The 20261-nt window shown below is 56.4% G+C and overlaps 8 protein-coding genes across 8 annotated transcripts; 4 read left to right on the forward strand and 4 right to left on the reverse strand.

Annotated features, from left to right (window-relative positions):
* Positions 1-423: 423 nt before the first annotated feature.
* Positions 424-3729, forward strand: EX895_002462 (uncharacterized protein; the record flags this gene model as incomplete). Its single annotated transcript, XM_029883061.1, has 1 exon — positions 424-3729. One exon carries the CDS (start codon positions 424-426, stop codon positions 3727-3729), a length of 3306 nt encoding a protein of 1101 aa, XP_029740459.1.
* A 944-nt stretch (positions 3730-4673) lies between these two features.
* EX895_002463 (uncharacterized protein) lies at positions 4674-5167 on the reverse strand (the record flags this gene model as incomplete). Its single annotated transcript, XM_029883062.1, has 4 exons — positions 4674-4697; positions 4776-4844; positions 4927-5009; positions 5122-5167. 4 exons carry the CDS (start codon positions 5165-5167, stop codon positions 4674-4676), a joined length of 222 nt encoding a protein of 73 aa, XP_029740460.1.
* A 624-nt stretch (positions 5168-5791) lies between these two features.
* Positions 5792-6494, forward strand: EX895_002464 (uncharacterized protein; the record flags this gene model as incomplete). The annotated part of the gene is made up of 4 exons (XM_029883063.1): positions 5792-5794; positions 5888-6238; positions 6317-6403; positions 6471-6494. 4 exons carry the CDS (start codon positions 5792-5794, stop codon positions 6492-6494), a joined length of 465 nt encoding a protein of 154 aa, XP_029740461.1.
* Positions 6495-7282: 788 nt separating this feature from the next.
* On the forward strand, positions 7283-10315 carry EX895_002465 (uncharacterized protein; the record flags this gene model as incomplete). Its single annotated transcript, XM_029883064.1, has 1 exon — positions 7283-10315. The coding sequence occupies one exon, from the start codon at positions 7283-7285 to the stop codon at positions 10313-10315; it is 3033 nt and encodes a 1010-aa protein (XP_029740462.1).
* A 112-nt stretch (positions 10316-10427) lies between these two features.
* Positions 10428-11675, reverse strand: EX895_002466 (uncharacterized protein; the record flags this gene model as incomplete). The annotated part of the gene is made up of 1 exon (XM_029883065.1): positions 10428-11675. The coding sequence occupies one exon, from the start codon at positions 11673-11675 to the stop codon at positions 10428-10430; it is 1248 nt and encodes a 415-aa protein (XP_029740463.1).
* A 281-nt stretch (positions 11676-11956) lies between these two features.
* Positions 11957-12739, reverse strand: EX895_002467 (uncharacterized protein; the record flags this gene model as incomplete). The annotated part of the gene is made up of 1 exon (XM_029883066.1): positions 11957-12739. The coding sequence occupies one exon, from the start codon at positions 12737-12739 to the stop codon at positions 11957-11959; it is 783 nt and encodes a 260-aa protein (XP_029740464.1).
* Positions 12740-13354: 615 nt separating this feature from the next.
* EX895_002468 (uncharacterized protein) lies at positions 13355-16327 on the forward strand (the record flags this gene model as incomplete). The annotated part of the gene is made up of 1 exon (XM_029883067.1): positions 13355-16327. One exon carries the CDS (start codon positions 13355-13357, stop codon positions 16325-16327), a length of 2973 nt encoding a protein of 990 aa, XP_029740465.1.
* Positions 16328-16674: 347 nt separating this feature from the next.
* Positions 16675-18933, reverse strand: EX895_002469 (uncharacterized protein; the record flags this gene model as incomplete). The annotated part of the gene is made up of 1 exon (XM_029883068.1): positions 16675-18933. The coding sequence occupies one exon, from the start codon at positions 18931-18933 to the stop codon at positions 16675-16677; it is 2259 nt and encodes a 752-aa protein (XP_029740466.1).
* Between the last annotated feature and the right edge of the window lie 1328 nt (positions 18934-20261).

The following is a 20261-nucleotide window of genomic DNA, read 5'->3' on the forward strand; positions in this document are numbered from 1 at the left end:
CGTCTCTGATTGATCTGTGCGCTTTGCACCTTGCGGTTGAGAAATGTATATGGTGTGTGGCCTGCCATCGTTGTTCGCCACAGCTGCTCGACGACAACAGCATCAACATCGAGGATTGATTTCTATAAGGTGACAACTGTTAGCGCTAACATTCTTTCGCAAAATGAAACTCTCCGGCAACTCCACACGCCTGTTCTGAGTGTTGTTCTGCAGGCCTAAATTTTTTCAGCTCTTTTCTTCTTCCGAAAATTGTTCTGCTCAGGGTTCGTTCAACCCCAAAAAGAAGAGGCTTAGGCCGGCTGTTCCGAATCTTTGCTCTTCCTTCTCAACCCATCACACATCCTTCTCGTTCGTCCGTCACATCCCCTTTGGCAGTGCGCTTGCTTCATTCGGCAGCAACCCGTCGCACAAGACACGGCCAAGATGCCCAAGTCAGGATTTGATCCGCAGCGCCATCAGCGCAAACTGCACCGTCACAATCCTCTCTCCAAATCCAGCTCAGCTTCAGCCAACAGCAGCGCTCAAGCTTCTCCCTCATCGGTCTCTTCCGCCACTCTTGATGCTCTTCAACAGGCCACCAAGCTCGCCAGTGGCAGCACACTTGATTCGGCCAAAGCAGCAGCGTCGCCAGCTAACGATATTGTTCCACTGCTCGCCAACTTGCCCGCGCCAGACAATGCGGCCACCACCGCTGCCTCTATCAACCTCGCCGACAAGGTCTGGTCGCTCGCTTCCGTATCCTTGCTCCTCACCGTCAGCCCAACTCAATCTGCTACCGAGGTCAAACACCATCGCAAACTGTTGCTCTCGCACAACCTCGTAGGCAGGCTCCTCCTCGCCCTTCAGTCGCACACCGAGGTCGATGTGAGGCGCGAAGCAAGCGGTGCTCTCCGCAACCTCTGCGTCGACTCCGGCATCGATGTTCGCAACGAAGTCGTCAACAAGGGCGGTGTACCCGCCATTCTCTCGGCCATGCGATGGGCAAGCAATGCATTCGGATTTGATGCAAGCTCTAGCTCGAATCCTTCCGTCTCCTTTGTCGACGACGCACCCACCCAAGAGCAGGACATCGAGGCCAAAAAGGCGCTTCTCTCGAAATCGCTCGACAAGATGAACAAAAAGGAAAAGCGGCATGCTACCAAGCTCGCGGCAGTGCTTGGAAAGACGCTGGAACAGGTTGCAGGCCATGGTCTCTCTGCCGAGGATCAACACAAGCTCGTCTCGTCCGGCCACGATGCTAACAGTAACGACAGCATGGACACTTCCGCTGCTTCCGCCTCTCGCAGGGGCGAACCTTTCCTCGGTCTTGATTCCAATACTCGCAAGGGTCTCATCGAGATGGCAGAGAACCTAGTGACCGTGGTTTGGTGCTTGTGCGAATCGGGCGACAAGGCTTTTGCCAAATTTGTGTCCTGGAAGTGGCTTGACCAGGATGTCGTCGGTGCCGGCGCTTCCAACGACGAGCTCAGCGGTCAAGGCCTGGCATTGTGGCTCTCATCTGCCATCAAACTCGGCTCAAGAGCTGCCTCAGTGCTCTCCACTGCTAGCGCTGGCGGATCTCGTGCCTCGTCTTCCCTTGCAACCGATTCGGCGACGGAGACGCTCGGCGTTCTATCCAATGAAGAGCTCTCGCTCTTGCTCGACCTTGCACTGGCTTCTGGCAACGCCCTTTGTGCATTGACCGACGGTGGCGAGGCCGACTTTGTGGATGGTTTGCTCGCTCGTAAGTCTGCCACCCTGCCTCCCAAATCATCCAAGAAGAAAGGTGCAAAACCCGCCCGTTCCATCGTTGCGCCTCAGATTCCCGTCGTACATTCACTCGATGAACAGCCAGCTTCTGCCACGCGCTGCCTCGCTGCCATTCAGACCGCCTTGTCCCTCCTCGAAGCCTGCGTCAACACCGACCAGTCCAACGTTGACAAGCTCAAGCGTTACATCCTCTCGCAAACCACGATGCTCGGTGTCCTCTCTGCCGGCATCTTCCGCAACATTGCTGCTGCCGTCGACACCAAAACCGCAAACGCTGCTTCGCGTTCAAAGTCGTCGCGCAAGAACGCTGGTGGTGGTGCCACATTCACATCGTCCAACATCTTCGTTCCCACGTCGACATCGTCTGGCACGGGTGCAGAGGGAATATCGTTGAAAGAGTACGAGCAGAGCGTCATCCTGCCCACACTCACCCGTCTGCTGTCGGCTGTCGACATGACCAAGCTCGCACACGACCTGGACGGACGGGGTGATATCGCCGAGGCTGTTTCGCTCGATTCGAGCGCCAAGGATGGACTGGACGAGTCGGCGCTCCGAGCTAAGATGCAGGGCAAAGCTGAAGAAAAGGCGCAGACGCTCATGCTTGCGCTCGAAGTGCTAGCCGAGATGGCGGGTAGTCTGGACTCGCGTGCCACTGGAGGACTGACAGAGGGAGACGACGATGATGAGTGGTTGGAGGACCTCGATGGGGACGATGAAGAGGCGGATGACGAAGACACGGACATGGAGGTGGGTGGTGACGACGATAACGAGGATGGAGCGGCAGAAGAGGATGAGATGGACGCCGTGATCTCTAAAGACGACGATGATATGGGTATTGTCGCTCAGCAAACGACCAATGGCGGCGACACATTTGCCGACGCTGTCAAGCGAAGCGGCACGTTGCCGTTTGAAGCATACGCACCTGCGCTAGCGTCCATCTTTACAGCATCCTCTCGCTCTTCGCTCGCCGGTGCACTCTTGACGCTCGCACTACCCTTTGAAGCCTCGTTCCCCTCTCTCACTTCGGCTGGAGAGGCAACCGACAAACCTACGTCCGGACTGCTCCGCGGCCTTCACCTCCGCTCTCTCTCGGTGCTCAACAATCTGCTTCTTCGCCTCGCCACGTTTTCGCCACCCCCGCCGTCGCAGCCCGCCACGGATCCGAAGGTGCAACGCCGAATCGCCGCTTTCCGCAGCTGGATCCAGGGTGCGCCGCAAAATAGCACGCTCAACGAGGTGTGGAAGAGCCTCTTCGAGATTGCCAAAGGCTGTGCTAGTGTCCCTGCTGTCGCCAGTGCTGGGGCTGGGATCGTCAAGCCTGCTAATGGTGGCGATGCGGAGGGTGTGGTTGACAGCGTTGGATCCAGTGTCGGCGCTGGTTCTGGAACGGACGAAGGTGGTGATGGGCTGAGCATGGTCGAGACGTGCATTGGAACCATGTGGTCTGTTGCACGCCTATTCGAAGGATCTGTTGAACTGTCGCCCAGTAGCAGCGCCTCCATCCGCGTTTCGAACGCCGAAGCCTCATCTTCGGAAATCATCGTCGCCCTCGTCTCCGGCTACACTTCAGCCGCCACCGATGCCATGCGCGTCAAATGCATTCTGCTCCTCTCGACAATCGCACGCTCGCCTGTCGTTTCCGTCGCCCTCAACGCCTACATCGGCCACTTTCTCGTCTCCATCCTCGAGGCCATTCCTGACCATCCCTCGGCCTCCGCGACCTCCGGAACGACGGTGGAGAGCATGCTGGCCGCGATCAATGGGTTGATCGATACCTATGCTGACGAGACGAGCCACTATGATGCGGAAGCTTTCCGCGGGGCCAACCTATTGGGAAGGATCAGGTTGACTGTTTTCAAGTGCAAGGCACTGGCGAGGCAGGTGGATCGCAGGAAGCAGATTTCGCTGAGGGCGAGCGCCGAGGAGGCGTTGGACAACCTGCAGGGCTTCGTTCAGTATCGCCAGAGCTTGCGCTTCTAAAAGCTGACCGCGGCCAAATCTTGTCATGGTCTCGAGCGACATTTCATATATAGTTCCAGCCTATTTTAAAACAGTGAGGCTGATGTGTCGAGGGCGCTCGTGGCAGAGTGTGAGGGCGTGTAGGTAGGAACATGAAAAGAGGGTGAGAGAGAGCCACGGGGCGGGCAATCTGGGCGTAAGATATTCGAAGCTACCTCAGTATAGCATTTATGCTATATTATCACAACAGTATGGCGTTCAAACATGAACCGGCATTGATAGTGTAGGGGTATCATGAGTCGTTGCCAAACTCATCATCTGTTACAAGATGTGACTACCGATTCGACTCGACCGGGGTTCGAGTCCCCGTCAATGCATTTCTTTTTTCTTCTTTCTTCGCCAAGTGAATGTTTTTGTATTGTTGTCGTTGGTTTCAGCTTTCGTGGTCCCTTGGAGGCCGGATCGAGAGGTGAGAGGAGAAGTACTCGCAGTGAGGCAAGTGCATGTGGAAAAACTTTGGCTGGATGGTTCTCACAAGAATGTCGGTGTGGAAAGCAGTAGTGTTGTGGAAGTCCACAGAGAGGTGCAAGAGCGTACTCTTGAACGATGGAACGAAACGGCCCTCTCCTGCGGAAGCCTTTGGGTTAGGGGTACACGAATCGAGACTGCCTGACCGGTGACACAGTCAGAGATGAACATCCTATAGCGGGAAGAACAGCTGCTTCGACGAGAAAGAATGAGAGGGTCGTTTGTAAAGTGCTTTTGACGTGTTGCATTGCGTTTATGATCACGATGCAGGGGTATGTTCATGTTCAGCTTGAGCATTGGTAGTGGAAAAACGATGATCCAAGCCCATGTCTGGTCTGGCAATCTCTTGGCCGTTGTCGTCACTGCAGTAGCTGCCGTCGTCCTCGCCGTGCCAGCTGCTGGATCTACCGGTGCTTGTAGCAGGAACATTGTGTCCATCAATGCATCTCGAACGAGAATCCCTACGATTGTCACCAGCAAAGCAAAGTAGTCAGCATCAACTCTTCCTTTTTTTCGGACATGATGTCTCCCTGACTTACATCTGCAATCTCGTAGTCAGCCAGTGTGATGTGATCCTTGTACACGGTGTACCATTTCTTGAGGATGATCTGCAAAGGCCGTAAACGAAGAAACGAGGCATTGTCAGCATCTCTCTGGCTACGAAAGCGTTGTGCCTCCGTGTAAGCTCACTTTTTGCGGTGGCGTGCCCGTCTGTGCTGCAATGAGCTTCTTCAGGTCGCCGATGGTGTCTTCTGGTGAGCATTTGACTCGCACTGGCCGTTCACAAAGGCGGTAGTTGGTATCGGAAATTGTGAGAGAGAAAGAGACAAGGGGGAAGGTAAGTCACCATGCACGAATGCGTCAAGAAGGTTGGTTGACACTCACCTTTGCGCCCCAAACGATCGTTGGCGAGCACTTCGATCATAGGCATCGTTGCTCGCGGTTGTATCTGTTCGATGAAGGTGATCAGCTCGAAACAGTGGTGGTGGTCGTGGCAAACAGTAAAGTGTTGGTCTGCCTGCCAACCCAAAAAAAAGTCCGCCGCTTTCCCTCCACTTACGCTTCATCCGGCTTGCGTCGAGCAAAAATAGAAAAAGAGTGGAAGGTGGGAATCGAACCCACGACCTCAAGATATTTTCCGTCCTTCGAATGAAGAGATACGTTGCAATCTCACGCCAAACCACTAAGCCTCTCCCACCTTTTGCCTTGAACTGAGCCCGACTTGTGTATATACCCGCTTGAGATTTGCACGCTCGGCATGTTGATTAAGAAAGGGCAATCACGAGCAATGACGCGCACATTTTGGTTGCAGAATTGCACGTGTGTGACAGGCAGAAAACAGGCGTTTGGTACCACAAAGATGTTGTTGCTGCACGATGTGGAGCGATAAGAGAGACAATAGTCGACGGACGACATTTCCGCTTCGCTTGAAGCTGCTTGACAATCGCATCGCAACCCCACCTCTACGGTCACAACCACCACCAACATTATAAGCACCCGCTCTTCACGATCGGCAACAGCGACATTGATTGTTTACTAGCAGCAACTGTTCAAGATGGTGAGTGCTTCCAACTGCCGATGCGGCGTGCAAGATATGTAGAGCTCGCTTCACTGACACAGGTGACCTTTGATGGAATCACGCAACACACAGACCGAATCCGAAGCAGGGCACGTTTCGATCGAAACACCGACACCACGACCCCTCTCGTCCTCGCCGCTCTCACCTCACCGCAAGTCGCCCATGCCACCATGCTCGTCGTCAACATCCGCCCCACCCGCCGAAGTGGAAGCGACACTGACACGGCTCTCGTCGCACCAAGGCGTGCTGGGATGTCTGGTCTTGAGCCGTCACGACGGGCTGGTGATCCGAAGCGGCGGACAGATGTTTGACCCCAGTGGACCGGGTGCCAAGCAGAGGGCCGAGATGCTCAAGAGCGTCACCAGGCTTGTCAAGAGTAGCGTCGAGAGTCTGGCGAGCGATATTCGAGCGATTGACGAGACGGTGAGTAGCACAGATACACACAGAATCACAAAGTATGCTAGGGCGATACTGACTCGAAATGCCTTGTCGACAACACAGGACGAGCTAGGATTCATGAGGGTGAGGACGAAAAAGTACGAGATCATGATCACGCCCAACGACAAGTATCTGTTGGTCGTCATGCAGGTACGTTCACCATGATGCGTTGCTTTGGCCGAGTGGACTCAGCTAACATTCTCTCTCTGACCAACAGGATCCGAATGCTGTGGCACAGTAGATTGTGCCAACTCCAACGCGTCGAGCTTGCTGCGATCTTGCTGCAACATCCATATACCCGCCTTTTGCTATTGTTGTGCTTTCTTTTCTCTGCTCTGTTCTCTCGCTGCAATTCATACATGCCACACTCGAGTCAACTGTCTCTATACGAGTATCAAACACGTGTATTCGAGTGGTTCGGAGCACGTTCCGATGGCTGTTGCTGTTGCAGCTTTTGGATTAATTGCTGGGCTGTCACCCGATGTCGAAAGATTTCTGCTCTCTCGGATCGCATCCGCAAAGTGATCAGTGGCTCAGTCAGGGTCGCCATCGCCACAATAGCTCGACAGACTCACCTCGATCATCCAAATGCAGCACAGGGATATCGTACTGGTACTTGCGTCTCCATGTGTGCACATCTGGCAACGAATCGTCTCGAATGTTGAACGTCGACAACTGGATCGGTACTTTTTGCGAAGCTTTGGTGATTTCGTGCTTCATCACCTCGCAAAGCTGGCAGTCGGTACCTGTATACATTTTCAGTCGGAATGGTGACTGGTGCCGTGAGAGAAGGCGGAGTGTGCTGAGCATTGTGATCCAAGTTGGTAGTGTGTTGTGTGTGTGTGTGTGTTAGCAATAGAGCGCGGTCGCTGAGCAAAGTGATGTTGTGGGCAAGACTCGGAAGTCGGATGCAGGAAGCCAGCGCGAATCGCATTTCAATTGGACCCTTGTTTTGCCCTTCTCGCCATCATCATCATCATCGTCACCTACAGCCATCCTCGTCTCCGCCTCTAGACACCTTGGTCGAACATGTCCGAACCGGGGTTATCTCCTCCTACTGCAGCATTCCATGATGTGCAGCGCAAGCGTAAACGATCCAGTCAGCCTGAGGAAGACGACAGACAAGATCCACGTCCAAACCCGAACAATGACCATATAGCCGAATTATCCCAGAGCTCGCATGGCATCTACATCGATATGCCCGAACCATCCTCCTCTGCCGTGGCAGCTTATCACGCTGCACAGCATCCACCCTCTAGCCAACTCGACTCGCAGTTCTCGCTGCCAGGCTCCATTTTCCTCGAATCGCAGACGGAACAACACCAACCTTCTAGCGTGTCTGAATACGTACCCTCCACACAAGCTCAAGATCAGTCGGGCTCGAGCTCATCCGCTCCTTTAGTAGAGGACAGTTCAACAGCTTCTGCGTCGGCATCTATGAGGCCTCTGCCTTCCATGTCGACGCGCGTCTTTGAGCCTTTTCTCGATAACACCACTGGCATGGATCTCGAACAGGCCGAAACTAGCATCCCCGGAAAAGAACAGCGACAGGGTGCTTCTACACAACTAGACAACTCATCCCCCGTCGAATCATTTTCTCCCTCAGATCAACCACGAGTGCAGCAGCAGCATCATCAAGCGATAAGACCCCAGGACGTTCCCCGCATTGGCTCTTGGATTCTGCCTCCGCTCACTGCAGAGAACAGCAACCCTCATGCCCCCGAGTATACCAGTCAGGAAGTGCTTAGTCAGATTCCTTTCATCCTTGACAGCGATGAGCCTATTGATCGGGAAGATCTTTTGAGCGAGTTGGCCGCTTCTCAATCGTCACCCGCTCTGCAGTCTTCGCGTCGCCGTCGACAGCAACAGCGGCAGGACAAGCCAAGTGCTTCGCCTGGTTCTGCTTCAGCTGCTGCCCCTCCGATCCAGTCCACGCCTGCACTTGCTGCTACCGCCAGTCACGCAACGCCAGAAGACCAACCAGAAGAAGCGCTCCTACCAAGCCAGCCCATTCCTTCGCAGCAACAAGAAGCGCCCTCATCCACGCCTGCACTCCCTCCACCTCCTGCTACGGAAACCGCCACCGTCACCGCCGTCGCCACCTCTGCATCTGACTCCAGCAGTAGCTCTCTAGGCTGGGCCACGCTGCCACGGCCCGAGCTCGTCGATCTAGTCCACCGATCGCCTCACATCCCTGCATTCCTCAAGGAAGAGATCGAGCGCTTCGTCCTGCACGCGCACCGCTCTTCTTCACCCTCGCGCAACAAATTGCAGTCCAACCAGCCGCGCGGATCACCACGAAGACGGTACCGCTCGCAATCTCAGTCGCAGTCCCAATCCCAATCGCAGAACGACGACTCGGAGACGCAGGAGGATGGCTTCCTACGCACCAAGAAGCTTTGGTGTATGGACTTGCTCGTCTTCCCTGCGTCTTCGTCTTCGCAATCCAGGCCCGTCGCTGCTGCGCTGGATGGAATCACGTCGCAGGTGGTACTGAAGTTGACGCAGCAGACGCAACAGTCGCAGCTATCGGCAGGCGAGTCGTCTGCGGCGTCCGTTCGCGGGGCGGTGGCGATCGTCTTGCTACTCGACACGGTGGAGGCGACATTTGATGTGCACGAGTTGGAGGAGTCGCTGGCGAGCGTGTTGCGGAGTGATCGGAGGTACAGTGTCAATTATGATGCTAACGGGCGCAAGTGGAGTAATCCGGGCAGCGCGACGAATCAAGATGCAGCCAGCTCCGCAGCGGTCGCTGGTACCGCAGACGCTAGCAACGACCTGGAGGAAGCACACTCGCAAATCAGCCAACTGCGCCTACGTCTCGAATCTGCCTCGCGCGAGATCGAGCTTCTCACCTCGACGAAGCTCACGCTGCAAAAGGAGCTCGACGAATCGCAAGCGCAGCACGACTTTGTGCGCTCGCTCTACGACCGTGCTTCGGCGTCGGCATCTAGCGCGCAAGCCGCGGCCTCGTCCGCTCTCGCGCGCGTCGAATTGCTCGAATCCCAGCTGACAGACGGCTTGGCCTTGCACGCTTCGATGTTGAACGCTGCCGTGGAGCGGTGGAAGAAGCGTGCGCGCAAGCTGGAGGTGGAAAGGGCGTTTGTGGCCAAGCAGCAGGAGGTTACCGAGGCCGGTGAAGTACGACGGAAAGCGGCGTTGTGGGATGCGTATCGGGCGGAGGAGGAGGCGAGAGACAAGATGCGCATGGAGAGGATCCGAGTGCATGAGGAGAAGCAGCGCGTCCGCAACGGTGGTAGTAATAATCAGGTCGAGGATGGGCTCGGTCCGTTTGCGCGTCCGGTCGCCGTGGGCGAAAGACAGCCGAGCCCGGTAGACGAGCTGGACGAGCTCGCCGCGCTGGCTCGAGAAGCGCACGAAGCGGGCGATGGTCTCGTCGTGATCGATGATCCTGCCGCCGCAGCAACGGGCGGAGGACGCTCCCGTCGCTCTCGTCGTACCGCTACCGCTGCGAATACAGCTGCACTTGATCCAGCGGTGGAGGAACGCGTAGGAGGCCTGCGCAACTCGTCCAACCGTCCGCCACCCTCGTCAGCTGCGGACATGGCGGCTCAGCTCGAAGCTGCCAACCTGTCCGCCGCCAATGCTCTACACGACTCGAGGCTGGACGTGGAAGATCAGTTGGCGCTGTTCAATGCCCCGCAACCACCAAACATCTCTGCTGGCGGCGATGAACAGTCAGTGGGCGGAGGCGCCGAGATGGGAGACTTCACCGTTGCGCCGAGCACCACTCTGGTCGACATCTCGGTGGATGACCTGTTTAACAGCGGTGACCCTGCGATGTCATATCAGCCACACGAAACGGTGGCGCAGAAGCGGGGTCAAGAGGAGGAGGACGGATGGGTGGGGATCACATCGCCCGTCGATGTGCCGGCTAGCTTCACGAGTGAGAGTCTGCTGTTGTTCGACGAAAGTCGGCCCATTGACCCGACGCAGACGCAGGTTGGTGGCGCTGCGGCGGCACGATCCGCAGCCACGCAGAATGGCAGCGCACAAGAACCGCCGTCGTCGTCATCGTTCCAAACGCATACACAGCCGTAGTCCTCATCGCTGCTCACTACACAGATCGCAATCTAAACAACCTGCACAGTCACTTGACAATCATCGAGCGCGTCAAAGAGCGAAGTGCTCTTTCTTTGTTCAACTGCGCGCTTCACTTGCTCGCCTTGTCGCGCTGCGCCTTGAACTCGCCAACCCACTTGTTCTCCGCCTCGCCCTTGGGTACCACGACCAAACTCAGAATACCGTCCCGCATCACGAGGCCATCTCTGTCCTTGACGCCATCCTCGCCCTTTGCCGTATCCGCCTCCTTGAACGCCTGATCCATGACCTGGCGCAACGTCAGCTTCTTGCCCAGCTTCAACAGCCGCTGCTTGCGCGTGGTAGCGTAGACATTCAAGTTGTCGTCGTAGTATTCGCGCCTCGAATCCCAGGGGAGGCTGCCGAGCTGATCGCGTGGGAAGATGGTGGAGAGGTAGGCGGTGAGGGTCGAGTCCTCGTGAAAGTCTGGGATGAAGTCGCTCTGGGCGTGTTGCGGGTACATGAGGAAGACCGGGAGGACGAGTGGGGTGCGAATGATGTCCGGGGGCGTCCACGACTCGCTGAGCGGTAAAGTGTCTTTCGAGCTTGCCGGCAGGGACTCGGGGTCAAAGTGTGCAGGTTGCGGATTGTCCGGTGGTCGCGGCGTCGTCTCCAACCATAACCCTCTCACCAGCAACGCCTGTTGCAGTGTCTTGGCCAACAAGTCTTTGCGCCTCGCTCTCTCCTCGGCCTCCTTCTTCCTCCTTTCTACATCTGCGAGTTTCTGCTCGGCTTTTGACTTGAGCGCTGCAATCTCCGCGTTGTCCGGGTTGACCTTGACGCCGTGCGCAGCGCAGTCGATCGCATCCTGAAACCGGTCCAGCGCGAGCAGCGCGCGGGTGGCGCGGTAGTAGGCCTTTTCACTGCGCTCGTTGAGCCCCAGAACTGCGCTCGTATCCCTCAAAGTCGCGCCGTAGTTCTTCAGCTCCAAGTTACACGCCGCTCGATTGGCATATAGCGTCTCCAGAAGCGCCTTGTCTTGCGGCGCAGCGTCGATGGCTTGCGTGTAGAACCCGAGTGCCTCGCGGTACCTTTTTGCCTTGAAGTAGTCGTTGGCCTGCTGCTTGAAATTGGAAGCCACCTCGTCCGGGGTTCCGTCAAACGCGAGCGATTGAAGCGCCTCCAGTGCGGTATCTGTAGATTCATCGGTGGGGAGGTCTTTCATAAAGAGCGGTACGGAGTCCCACGATTTGAGTGTGGATTCGAGATCGCGTGGTTGATCTGTTTGGGCGTAGGTGAAGTCCCCGGAGCGAGGCGGTGGCTTAGGGAGCGGGGTTTTGGTGGTGGGAGCATTGTCGGGAATAGATTCGATAACCGCCATCTTGGCCAGAGAACGTGGGGTGCTAGGATGGTGGTGACAGGAAGACGAGGTGTGCGAGTGTGGAGGAGCAAGAAGCACTCAAACTTTTTTTGGGCTCGCAATCTTCGCAATCTTCTCACGCTGTCCGAGTTCCGAGATGGAAGATTCTCGCGCTCATCGTTCCTTCTCTCGAATCGCATCCAAACTGTTCTCAAGTCACACATCCAAGTCGGCACTTGTATCTGGCTGATGGTTTGCATTGCCATTGTCTGGCGACTGCGATGGCCAAGCTGAGATAGAAGCTATTTGCGGGCCTTTGGCATGGGCACAAACGCATCCAAGGGCGATTTCGACATTTCCTTGCGTGCCCGTTCGCGCTCTGCATCCTCGTCGTTCCTCTCTGCTCTCCTTGCTGCTCTTCGGTCCATGGCTTGTTGCAGCGCTTCCGATACTGGTCCCTGTCCTCCACTCGCTTCTGGTGGTTTTGAATCCTCGGCGGACAACTGACCCTTCGCAGCCAACCTAGCCCTGCTTGCTGCCCAAACGTCTTGATCCGGCGTCCTCTCCTGATGCAACCTCCCTCCTTCGCCTAGATCCTCCCTCTTTACTCTGTCCTGCGCCTTCTCTTCCACTCCCTCATCCACGACCGTCGATGTCGGCACGTTTTGTGCACCACTCGCACTCTGGATCAACCTCTGCGTTGCTCTCAGCTTCGCCTCGCTATGCTCCTCCAGCCTCGCCTGCTGCTCTCTCTCGCGCCTTGTCCTATCCTCCAGCGCTAGCCGCGCGGCATTCGCCTGTGTAAGTGCAATCCGCTGCTGATCCAGCGCCAGCTCCTCGAGCGTCGGTGCCTCCCTGCGCGTGTGCCGCAACCACATGACCCATTGCACAGGGATCGAACGCTGGTCGTAGTCGCCCCATTGCTTTTTCTCCTTCCACTGGATCGAGCGTCGCGTGTGCCGTGGATCGAGCGAGCCGGATAGCGAAGGCAGTTCGAGGTATGCGTTCCCGGCGAGATCGTAGCCTTTGATGTATTTCGCTTTGCCGATGCGTAGCGCTTTGGCTAGGTTTTGAAAGAGCCCCATCCTGAGTCAACAATTGGACGAGACTTCGTGCTACCGACGGCGTTAGAAAAGAGAGTCGTTGATGAGGATGGCAGTTTGAGAGAGTAGACAAGGTGATGGTGAAGCGTTTCGGTCGGAGCCTCCGCATCAAAGCATCTTCCTTTTGCCGGTTCTCCTCCACTCAAGTCGACTTTCGGAAGATGCTTCCTTCTCGCTGACCAAGCCGTGGTCCAATTTCTTAATTCACTCGACAAATTGTGGACAAATTGTGGAACCAAAAAAGGAGGCTTTTTGTCCGCCTCTCACCTCTCACCCTTGTCTCGTGCGTGATCGAAAAGGAAAGAAAGAAGAAAGAAAGTGTTGTTCTCATGTCAGAGCGCGCGCTGTTGTGTTGTTTTTCTTTTGTGGAGCTGCAGCTGAGAACGAGAGTGGAAAATCAATTGAGTGCAAGAAGAGCTGGTTTGAGCGCAGAGAGAGAGAGAGAAGCGTGACTTCGTAGAGGTGTGTGTTGCTCTTGTTCTTCTTGTCAAACCATCACTCTGAGGCGCCGAACATAACTCAGCCTTCTCCTTCCTCTCCTCTCTTCTCACTACCATCTCTCCTTCTGGTTCCCATTGGCTACAGGATCGGAACACAATGGCGTCAGCAGCTCCATCCCCAGAGCATGTGCAGCTCGTCTGCAATCTCCTCGCAAAGACACTCGACCCAAGCGAGCGCAAGAACGCAGAAGATCAACTCAAACAGGCACAAACCCAGCCAGGGTTCCTCCAAATTCTCATCGCCCTAATTCAGAATGTGCTCGTCCACAGCAACGACGCTGTTCGCCTCTCTGCCGCAATCAAGCTCAAAAACATTTGCAGGACCGCTTGGGACCAGGAATCTGCAGAAGAGTCGGCAGTAGATGCACCCTTCGTCGTCGACCCACAAGATAAACTTGCCCTCAAGCAGAGCATCATCCCCTTGCTCGTCTCGATTTCTACCTCAACAGATGGTAGACCCCCTGCACCCACCAACGTCCGTTCGCAATTGGAAGAAGCTATCGCTCTCGTGGCAGAACGCGACTTCCCACACGACTGGCACAATCTCATGGACGATCTCGTGCCCAAACTGGCATCTACAGACGATCAGCTCGTACTCGGCATCCTCCGCACAGCGCATACCATCTTCTACAGATGGAGATCCGCTTTCCGCAGCGACGCGCTCTACAGCGAAATCAACTACGTCCTCGGCAAGTTCGCAGTCCCGCACCTCGAGCTGCTCAAACGCACAGATCAGAGGCTGCTCGACCCAGTCACTCCTTCTACCGCATTGCCTGTGCTCGGCAGCATCCTCAACATGGCGCTCCAAGTGTTTTACGACCTTTCCAGCCAAGACTTGCCGCCCCAATTTGAAGACAACATGGCCCCGATCATGGAGATTCTCGCGCGTTGGATTTCGCAATCGCGCCCGGAGCTCGATCAGGACCCGGACGAGCCTTGTCCACTTCAAGAGATCCGCAGCAGCATCTGCGAAATCGCCGAACTGTACACAAAGAGATACCTCGACGCTTTCTCTCAGTTGCCCGTCTTTGTGCAGGCCATCTGGGAGATGTTGGGCACCTGCACGCTCTCCCAAAAGTACGACACACTCGTTTCCAAAGCCGTTGGCTTTCTTTCCATCGTCGTCCGGATGGGCAGCTCGCGCGAGATGTTCCAGTCTACCGAAACGCTCGAGCAGCTGTGCAGCGCCATCATCTTGCCCAACATTGCCATTCGCGAAGCAGACGAGGAGCTGTTCGAGGACAACCCCATCGAGTATATTCGTCGTGATCTAGAGACGAGCATGGAAGCTGATACACGAAGGAAAGCAGCTTCTGAGTTCTGCAGGTCGCTCATGGAGTTCTTCGCCGCAGAGGTGACCAGCATCGTTTCGCGATACATCGTGCAGTATCTCGAGCAGTACCGTGCCGATCCTCAGACCAATTGGAAGCAAAAGGACACCGCCATCTACTTGCTCAGTTCGATTGCCTCCAAGTCATCCACCGCACAGCATGGTGTCACCTCGACCAACGAGCTCGTCGATGTTGTCCAGTTCTTTTCGGATAATGTCTTTGCCGATCTGCAGTCGAGCTCCGACGACTCGCCCAGCCCCATCTTGCAGGTTGATGCCATCAAGTACCTCCACACGTTCCGCAACCAGCTGACAAAAGAACAGCTCGTCTCGGTGCTGCCGCTGCTGGTACAGCATCTCGAGAGCTCGCAGTATGTCACGTGCTCGTACGCCTCGATCACCATCGAGCGCGTGCTCGCGCTCAAGCGTGACGGCAAGCTGCTGTTCACGCCTCAGGATGTGCAGCCTTTTGCCGAGAACATCCTCATGGCCTTGTTCCGCAACATCGAGCGCGGCACCACACCGGAGAAGCTCGCAGAGAACGACTACCTCATGAAGTGCATGATGCGCATGCTCGCTACAGTGCGCGAGGCCATCGCGCCCGCTCACGCTGCCATCTTGGGACACCTGGCCAACATCTTGACGGAGATCAGCAAGAACCCGTCCAACCCTCGCTTCTCGCAGTTCCTGTTCGAGTCAATCTCGGCGCTGATCCGGTTCACCGTGGCTGCGCAGCCCGATGCTCTGGCCGCGTTCGAAGCGCAGCTCTTCCCGCCGTTCACCATGATCTTGAGCCAAGACGTGGCCGAGTTCCAGCCGTACGTCTTCCAGATCCTCTCGCAGATGTTGGAGCTACACACGACGCAAGGCCTGCCTGAGGCGTACTCGTCGCTGCTCCCGCCCATCTTGACGCCCTCATGTTGGGAGAACAGAGGCAACGTGCCCGCGCTCGTACGCCTTGTGCGCGCCTTCCTCGCAAAAGACGCCCCGCGCATCGTGGCGCAAGGACAGCTCGCCGCCATGCTGGGCATCTACCAGAAACTCATCTCGACGCGCATCAACGAAAGCTTTGCGCTCGAGCTGCTCGAGACGCTCTTCGAAGCGGTACCCGCCCAAGCGCTGGACCAGTACAAACGCGCCGTGTTGACGCTCTTGCTGACGCGGTTGCAGCAGAGCAAGACGGACAAGCTGGTCAAGGGGACGATCCACTTTGTGAGCAGTATTGCGCTGACGGACAAAGGGCCAGATTACGCGGTGGAGACTTTTGAGTCAGTGCAGGCAGGGCTGTTTGCGCAGATTGCCATTGGCGTGGTCGCGCCCGAGCTGGCGAACGTCGCTGAGAGGCAGAAGAAGGTGGTGGCCGTTGGGTTTGGAACGCTGCTGTTGAAGTCGAGCAAGATGCGACAGCAGCCGAACGCGGCTGCACTTCCTACGTTGCTGTCGGCACACTTGAAGCTGCTGCTCACCCCAAGCTCGGCAACAGCCACGCAGGATGAGGATCTGCTCTACGCCGACGAAGACAACACCACGGCTGTGTCGTACCAGAGCAACTTCAGCAAGTTGGCCGCGTCAGAGACGACAAAGGTCGATCGCACCGGCGGCGTGTTGCAGGGCAAAGAGGTAAAAGTGTGGTTCGAGGAGGCTTTGGTACAGTGGAGACGCGAGGTCGGTGAAGAGGTGTGGAACGCCGTGTGGGGCGCAGTGGATGCCGATGTTAGGGGTGCGTGGGAGAGGATGTAAGGAAAGAACCTTACTTTCGGATTCCTTCAAAAAGTCTGGTCCTCACCTCCTCTATGTGTGTTTGTCTCGCTCTGTGCCTGTGTGATTTCTTTCTGTGCAGGCTTGTGTGTGTAACGGTCTCGATCGAGCGGCATCTGGACAGGTAGACCGTGAGAGGCGTTGGACAACCTGCAGTTGCCACGGGTGCTCTCCACTCGTCTCTTTCGTTCTCGTTTGGCTTCAAGACCTCACAAACGACGCCCTCGTCGGCATCGCGCCTCTGCGCTGTCTCTCGAGCTTACGGCGTCTCACAGAAAGAAAAAAGACCTCGATGTCATTACCATTGCTCCCGATGCGGTGAAAGCTGTTTATGACGACGGCGTTGACGCATGTTGAGACTGCACAAATTGATCGATGGCCAGCCAGTCCTGGTCCTGCAATGCTTCGCCGAACAGGTCTTCCTCGTCCTCCTCCCTGTCCTCGTCCTGTTCCCCTCCCGTTCGTGCTATTCGCTGAGTACCGCGCACCTCTGACACGCTCGCTATACTCGTAGCCGCCGAGGTGTGCGCCACAGAACCATATGCTCGCAGCACGTGAAACGCTCGAGTCGGCGTAACGACGAAACGCAGCTGTCGCACGCATCTACTACTGCTGCTAGCAGAGGTGTCGAGCATGGTCGGACCGAAAGGATTCATGACTACGGCTGCTTTGCGCACCGTCGTCATCCTCACCTCGCCGCTCTGGGACGCGCCGGCACCCGCATCGCCCTCTCTTGCGGGCGGTGGCAGTGGCGGATCGGGCATACTCACCCTTCCCTTCGTCTTGGACAAGAACAGTCGAACGTTGACCAGATTGCTCCATGTATGCCCCAGCTGAGCAGTGCGTGGGTGTAGTGCGTACAGCGGCCCATCGTCACCCGCTCTACTCTCCTGGACTGCACTTGCGCCGATCGCCTCGGCCAACGTCGGCGGCACTGAAGCGAGCAACCCACTGACAAACGCCGACTGACTCGCATACTCCATCGCAGCCGCGTAGTCAGGCAGCGCTGATGCGGTTGCCCCCGCTTCCTGCTGACCTCCCCCTCCTCCTCCTCGCTGCGCACGAGCGATCCGGATGCGGTCCGCAGAGTCAAACACAAACCGGCGTGCAATGTCCTTGTCGATCCCAAACGCATCGCTGACGTGGTTGAGCACCAACACTGCTCTCCCAACGCAGCTCCCGCTCACAGCAAGCCGCTTGAGCGCATCCGCAATCTCGACAAGCATCTTGGATCGCTGTACGAGCGAGTCGATGTCACCTGCTACCGGGTCCTCCTGAAACAGCGAGGGGAGGTTGTCCACCAATACAACACCTACCTCTGGCGACGCTGTCGATGCAGCATCCTGTGCGTGCTTGGACGACAGACGCACCATCAACCCGGGCAGACTGTACTTGAGCGCATGCTCAAGCGCTTCCACATCGGCTACGCAAGCGACGTGCAGATTACAGAGCAACTGTGCACGTCCCAGCTCGTGAGCTCGTGCTAGCAGCACGTGGCGGTCGAGGCGGACTTGGGAACTTTGCATGTGTTCTACAGAAGGAGGATGGACGCGGTTGAAGCGCTCGTTAATCGCAGAGCTCGTCAGTTTGAGGGCTCTGTTGACGATCGAGTGAGCGCCTCTTTCGCCACCGGATGTGATGTAGCACGCGCCAAGTTCATTTGGCAAGTCGTCGCTCCTTGTCGTCATGCCGTAGTCCTGCAAGATGTCTCTGAGCGTAGCTGCTTCTATGGAATTCCCATCCGCGACGGCTGTCAGTACAGCATCGTCGTGCTGCTCGTCCGCCGGTGGCAGAGGGACAAACCCAAGGGCGGCATATGTGCAGGCTTGGATGGCCAGCTGTGTCTTGCCAGATCCACTCTCTCCCACGAGTTCGGTAAGCACTGCGGAGCGAAAGCCACCGCCGAGCAAGTCGTCGAGCTCTGAAGAGCCGCTCGAAAGGGTATGACGCTCGCGACCAAGAGAGAGCACATCTCTAGCAATAGCGGGCCGAACGGCGTCGTGGTCCAAAGCACTATGACACTCCTGCTGCTGTTGTACCTCATCGCCGTCGAGGTGTGCAACTTGCGTCCGACGGAAGGTGGAAGGCGGCTCGACGTCGTCGTGCATCATGACGTCAGTTTGAGAGTCTGCGTCGCTGTTGGAGTCGGAATCCGAGTCGTAGACAAAGCGCTGTACACCGGGAAAGTTGCCATCGTACCCTTGCGTGGGGGGCACTATCGACGAAGATGGGATCCTGACATCACCAACCTGTTCGCGGTCGCTTGCATCGCTGCTCGAGTCGGATCCGTCTGCTGAATCGGTATCGTTGACATCAGTGGTTCCGTCAAACAGAGTGTGGTCGTCAATGGTTTTGACAGGCAGCTTGCCGTTGAGTGCATCTAGCACCGACACAGGAGACGGCGCTGTTGCGGTGGCCACTTGAAGCAAGAGCAAGTCTACGTCTGCTTGAGAGATCCGAAGCGCATGCTGGAGCTGCTGCGGCTGGCAGAGTAGAATCTCGTCGGTGCTGAACAGCTTCGCCCTTCGACAGCATGCCTTGACGCGTTTCGAGATCCAGGGCACATCGGCTATAGCCAGGCCGGACATGGTGCGGTGGTCTCAGCACATTGTGGTTTGGTGACAAGGGCAGTTGCGACGGCGTTTCATCAAAGGCGGAACGACCGAAAAGTGTTGCGCTTCTCTTGCTCTTGCTCTTGCTCCGCTCAGTCTACTCCATGTGGCGTGTGTGAATTCTCGAGCTCCTTTTCAAGCTGAGTCGTGAGAAGTGTTGGTCTTTGTCACTTCTCATTTACGCGTTTCGCGGGTTTGGCACGCACCGGATCGGAAACAAACCCGATATCGGGCCCTGGTAGAGCGATCTGGGTTTGATCCTGTTCAGCAGCGGAGACGCCGACCTTACACCGTTCACGGTGACGACGGCGGACGTCCGCACATGGTCGGTGGAAGAATAAGATAATGCAGCTTACATTTGAGTGCTTCCCGCTGTCACAAGCGATAGCATGCGTGCTGCGATAGCATGAGATTGGAACGGAGAGGCAGCTACTGAGTTTCTACGGTTCGCGACGAGAGTACATCAGTCGATGATCCGCAATGACTCCGCCGGATTGCAAGAACACCTTTTTCATTGAGCGAGCTGCAGAAGCCTCGGCGAAAGCTGGAACACTCTTTGCAGCTCTGACGCGAATCGAAGAACCCTGTCAACGCGTGGGCATGGGCACGGGCAAGGGCAAACTCCGAGGTCTCGGAGAGAGAAAGAGAGAGACAGAGGCTGTCCGAGGCTAACAAGGCTTCGAACTACAGATGAGACGACAGAGCAAGCAGCTCCACGGATGAGCTCCCGCCTCTCTGCTACCGCGTTGGTCATTGTCCATTGCTCGCAGCTGGTTGTTGCTCCCTCCAGCATCATTTTTAGACTCTGTGTTTTGCGGGCTGCAGGGGGGTTCACAATCTAATGCACAGTCAACACTCGAGAGCTTGAGCTCGCTCTTGCTCTGAGCTGTCAAGCTTGAATGCTTGTCGTCTCATGGTACAGGCAACGGAGCATCTGCTTCGAAATCAGCTGGCTGCCGCGCAAGAGCAAAGCGCAACGTGCAGTCCAAGGATGTCCTATAAGCCCCCTGCTCATACGGAGCCTCGGCTCAAGGCTTAGTGGAGAGTCTAGTTGCTGACCAGCCAGCCAGCCACACTCTGAAGATCCCTCTCTGCTGTGACGCATCGGAACTGGACAGCCAAAAGTGACACTTTTCTGGTCTGTGGTGTCCCGACGCTGTGCTAGATTTGTAGTTTTTCTGGCTGCTGAAAGAAGTGTGCACCAGCAGCACACGGGCACAACGTGCAGCCGTGATTTCAACAAAAACTAAAACAACACTTTTTCTCTAGCTCTGTCCCTCTGCTGGCGTTTGGGGACACGGCGC

This window comes from Sporisorium graminicola, chromosome SGRAM_15, assembly GCF_005498985.1.
Source record: "Sporisorium graminicola strain CBS 10092 chromosome SGRAM_15, whole genome shotgun sequence".
NCBI classification, from domain to species: domain Eukaryota; kingdom Fungi; phylum Basidiomycota; class Ustilaginomycetes; order Ustilaginales; family Ustilaginaceae; genus Sporisorium; species Sporisorium graminicola.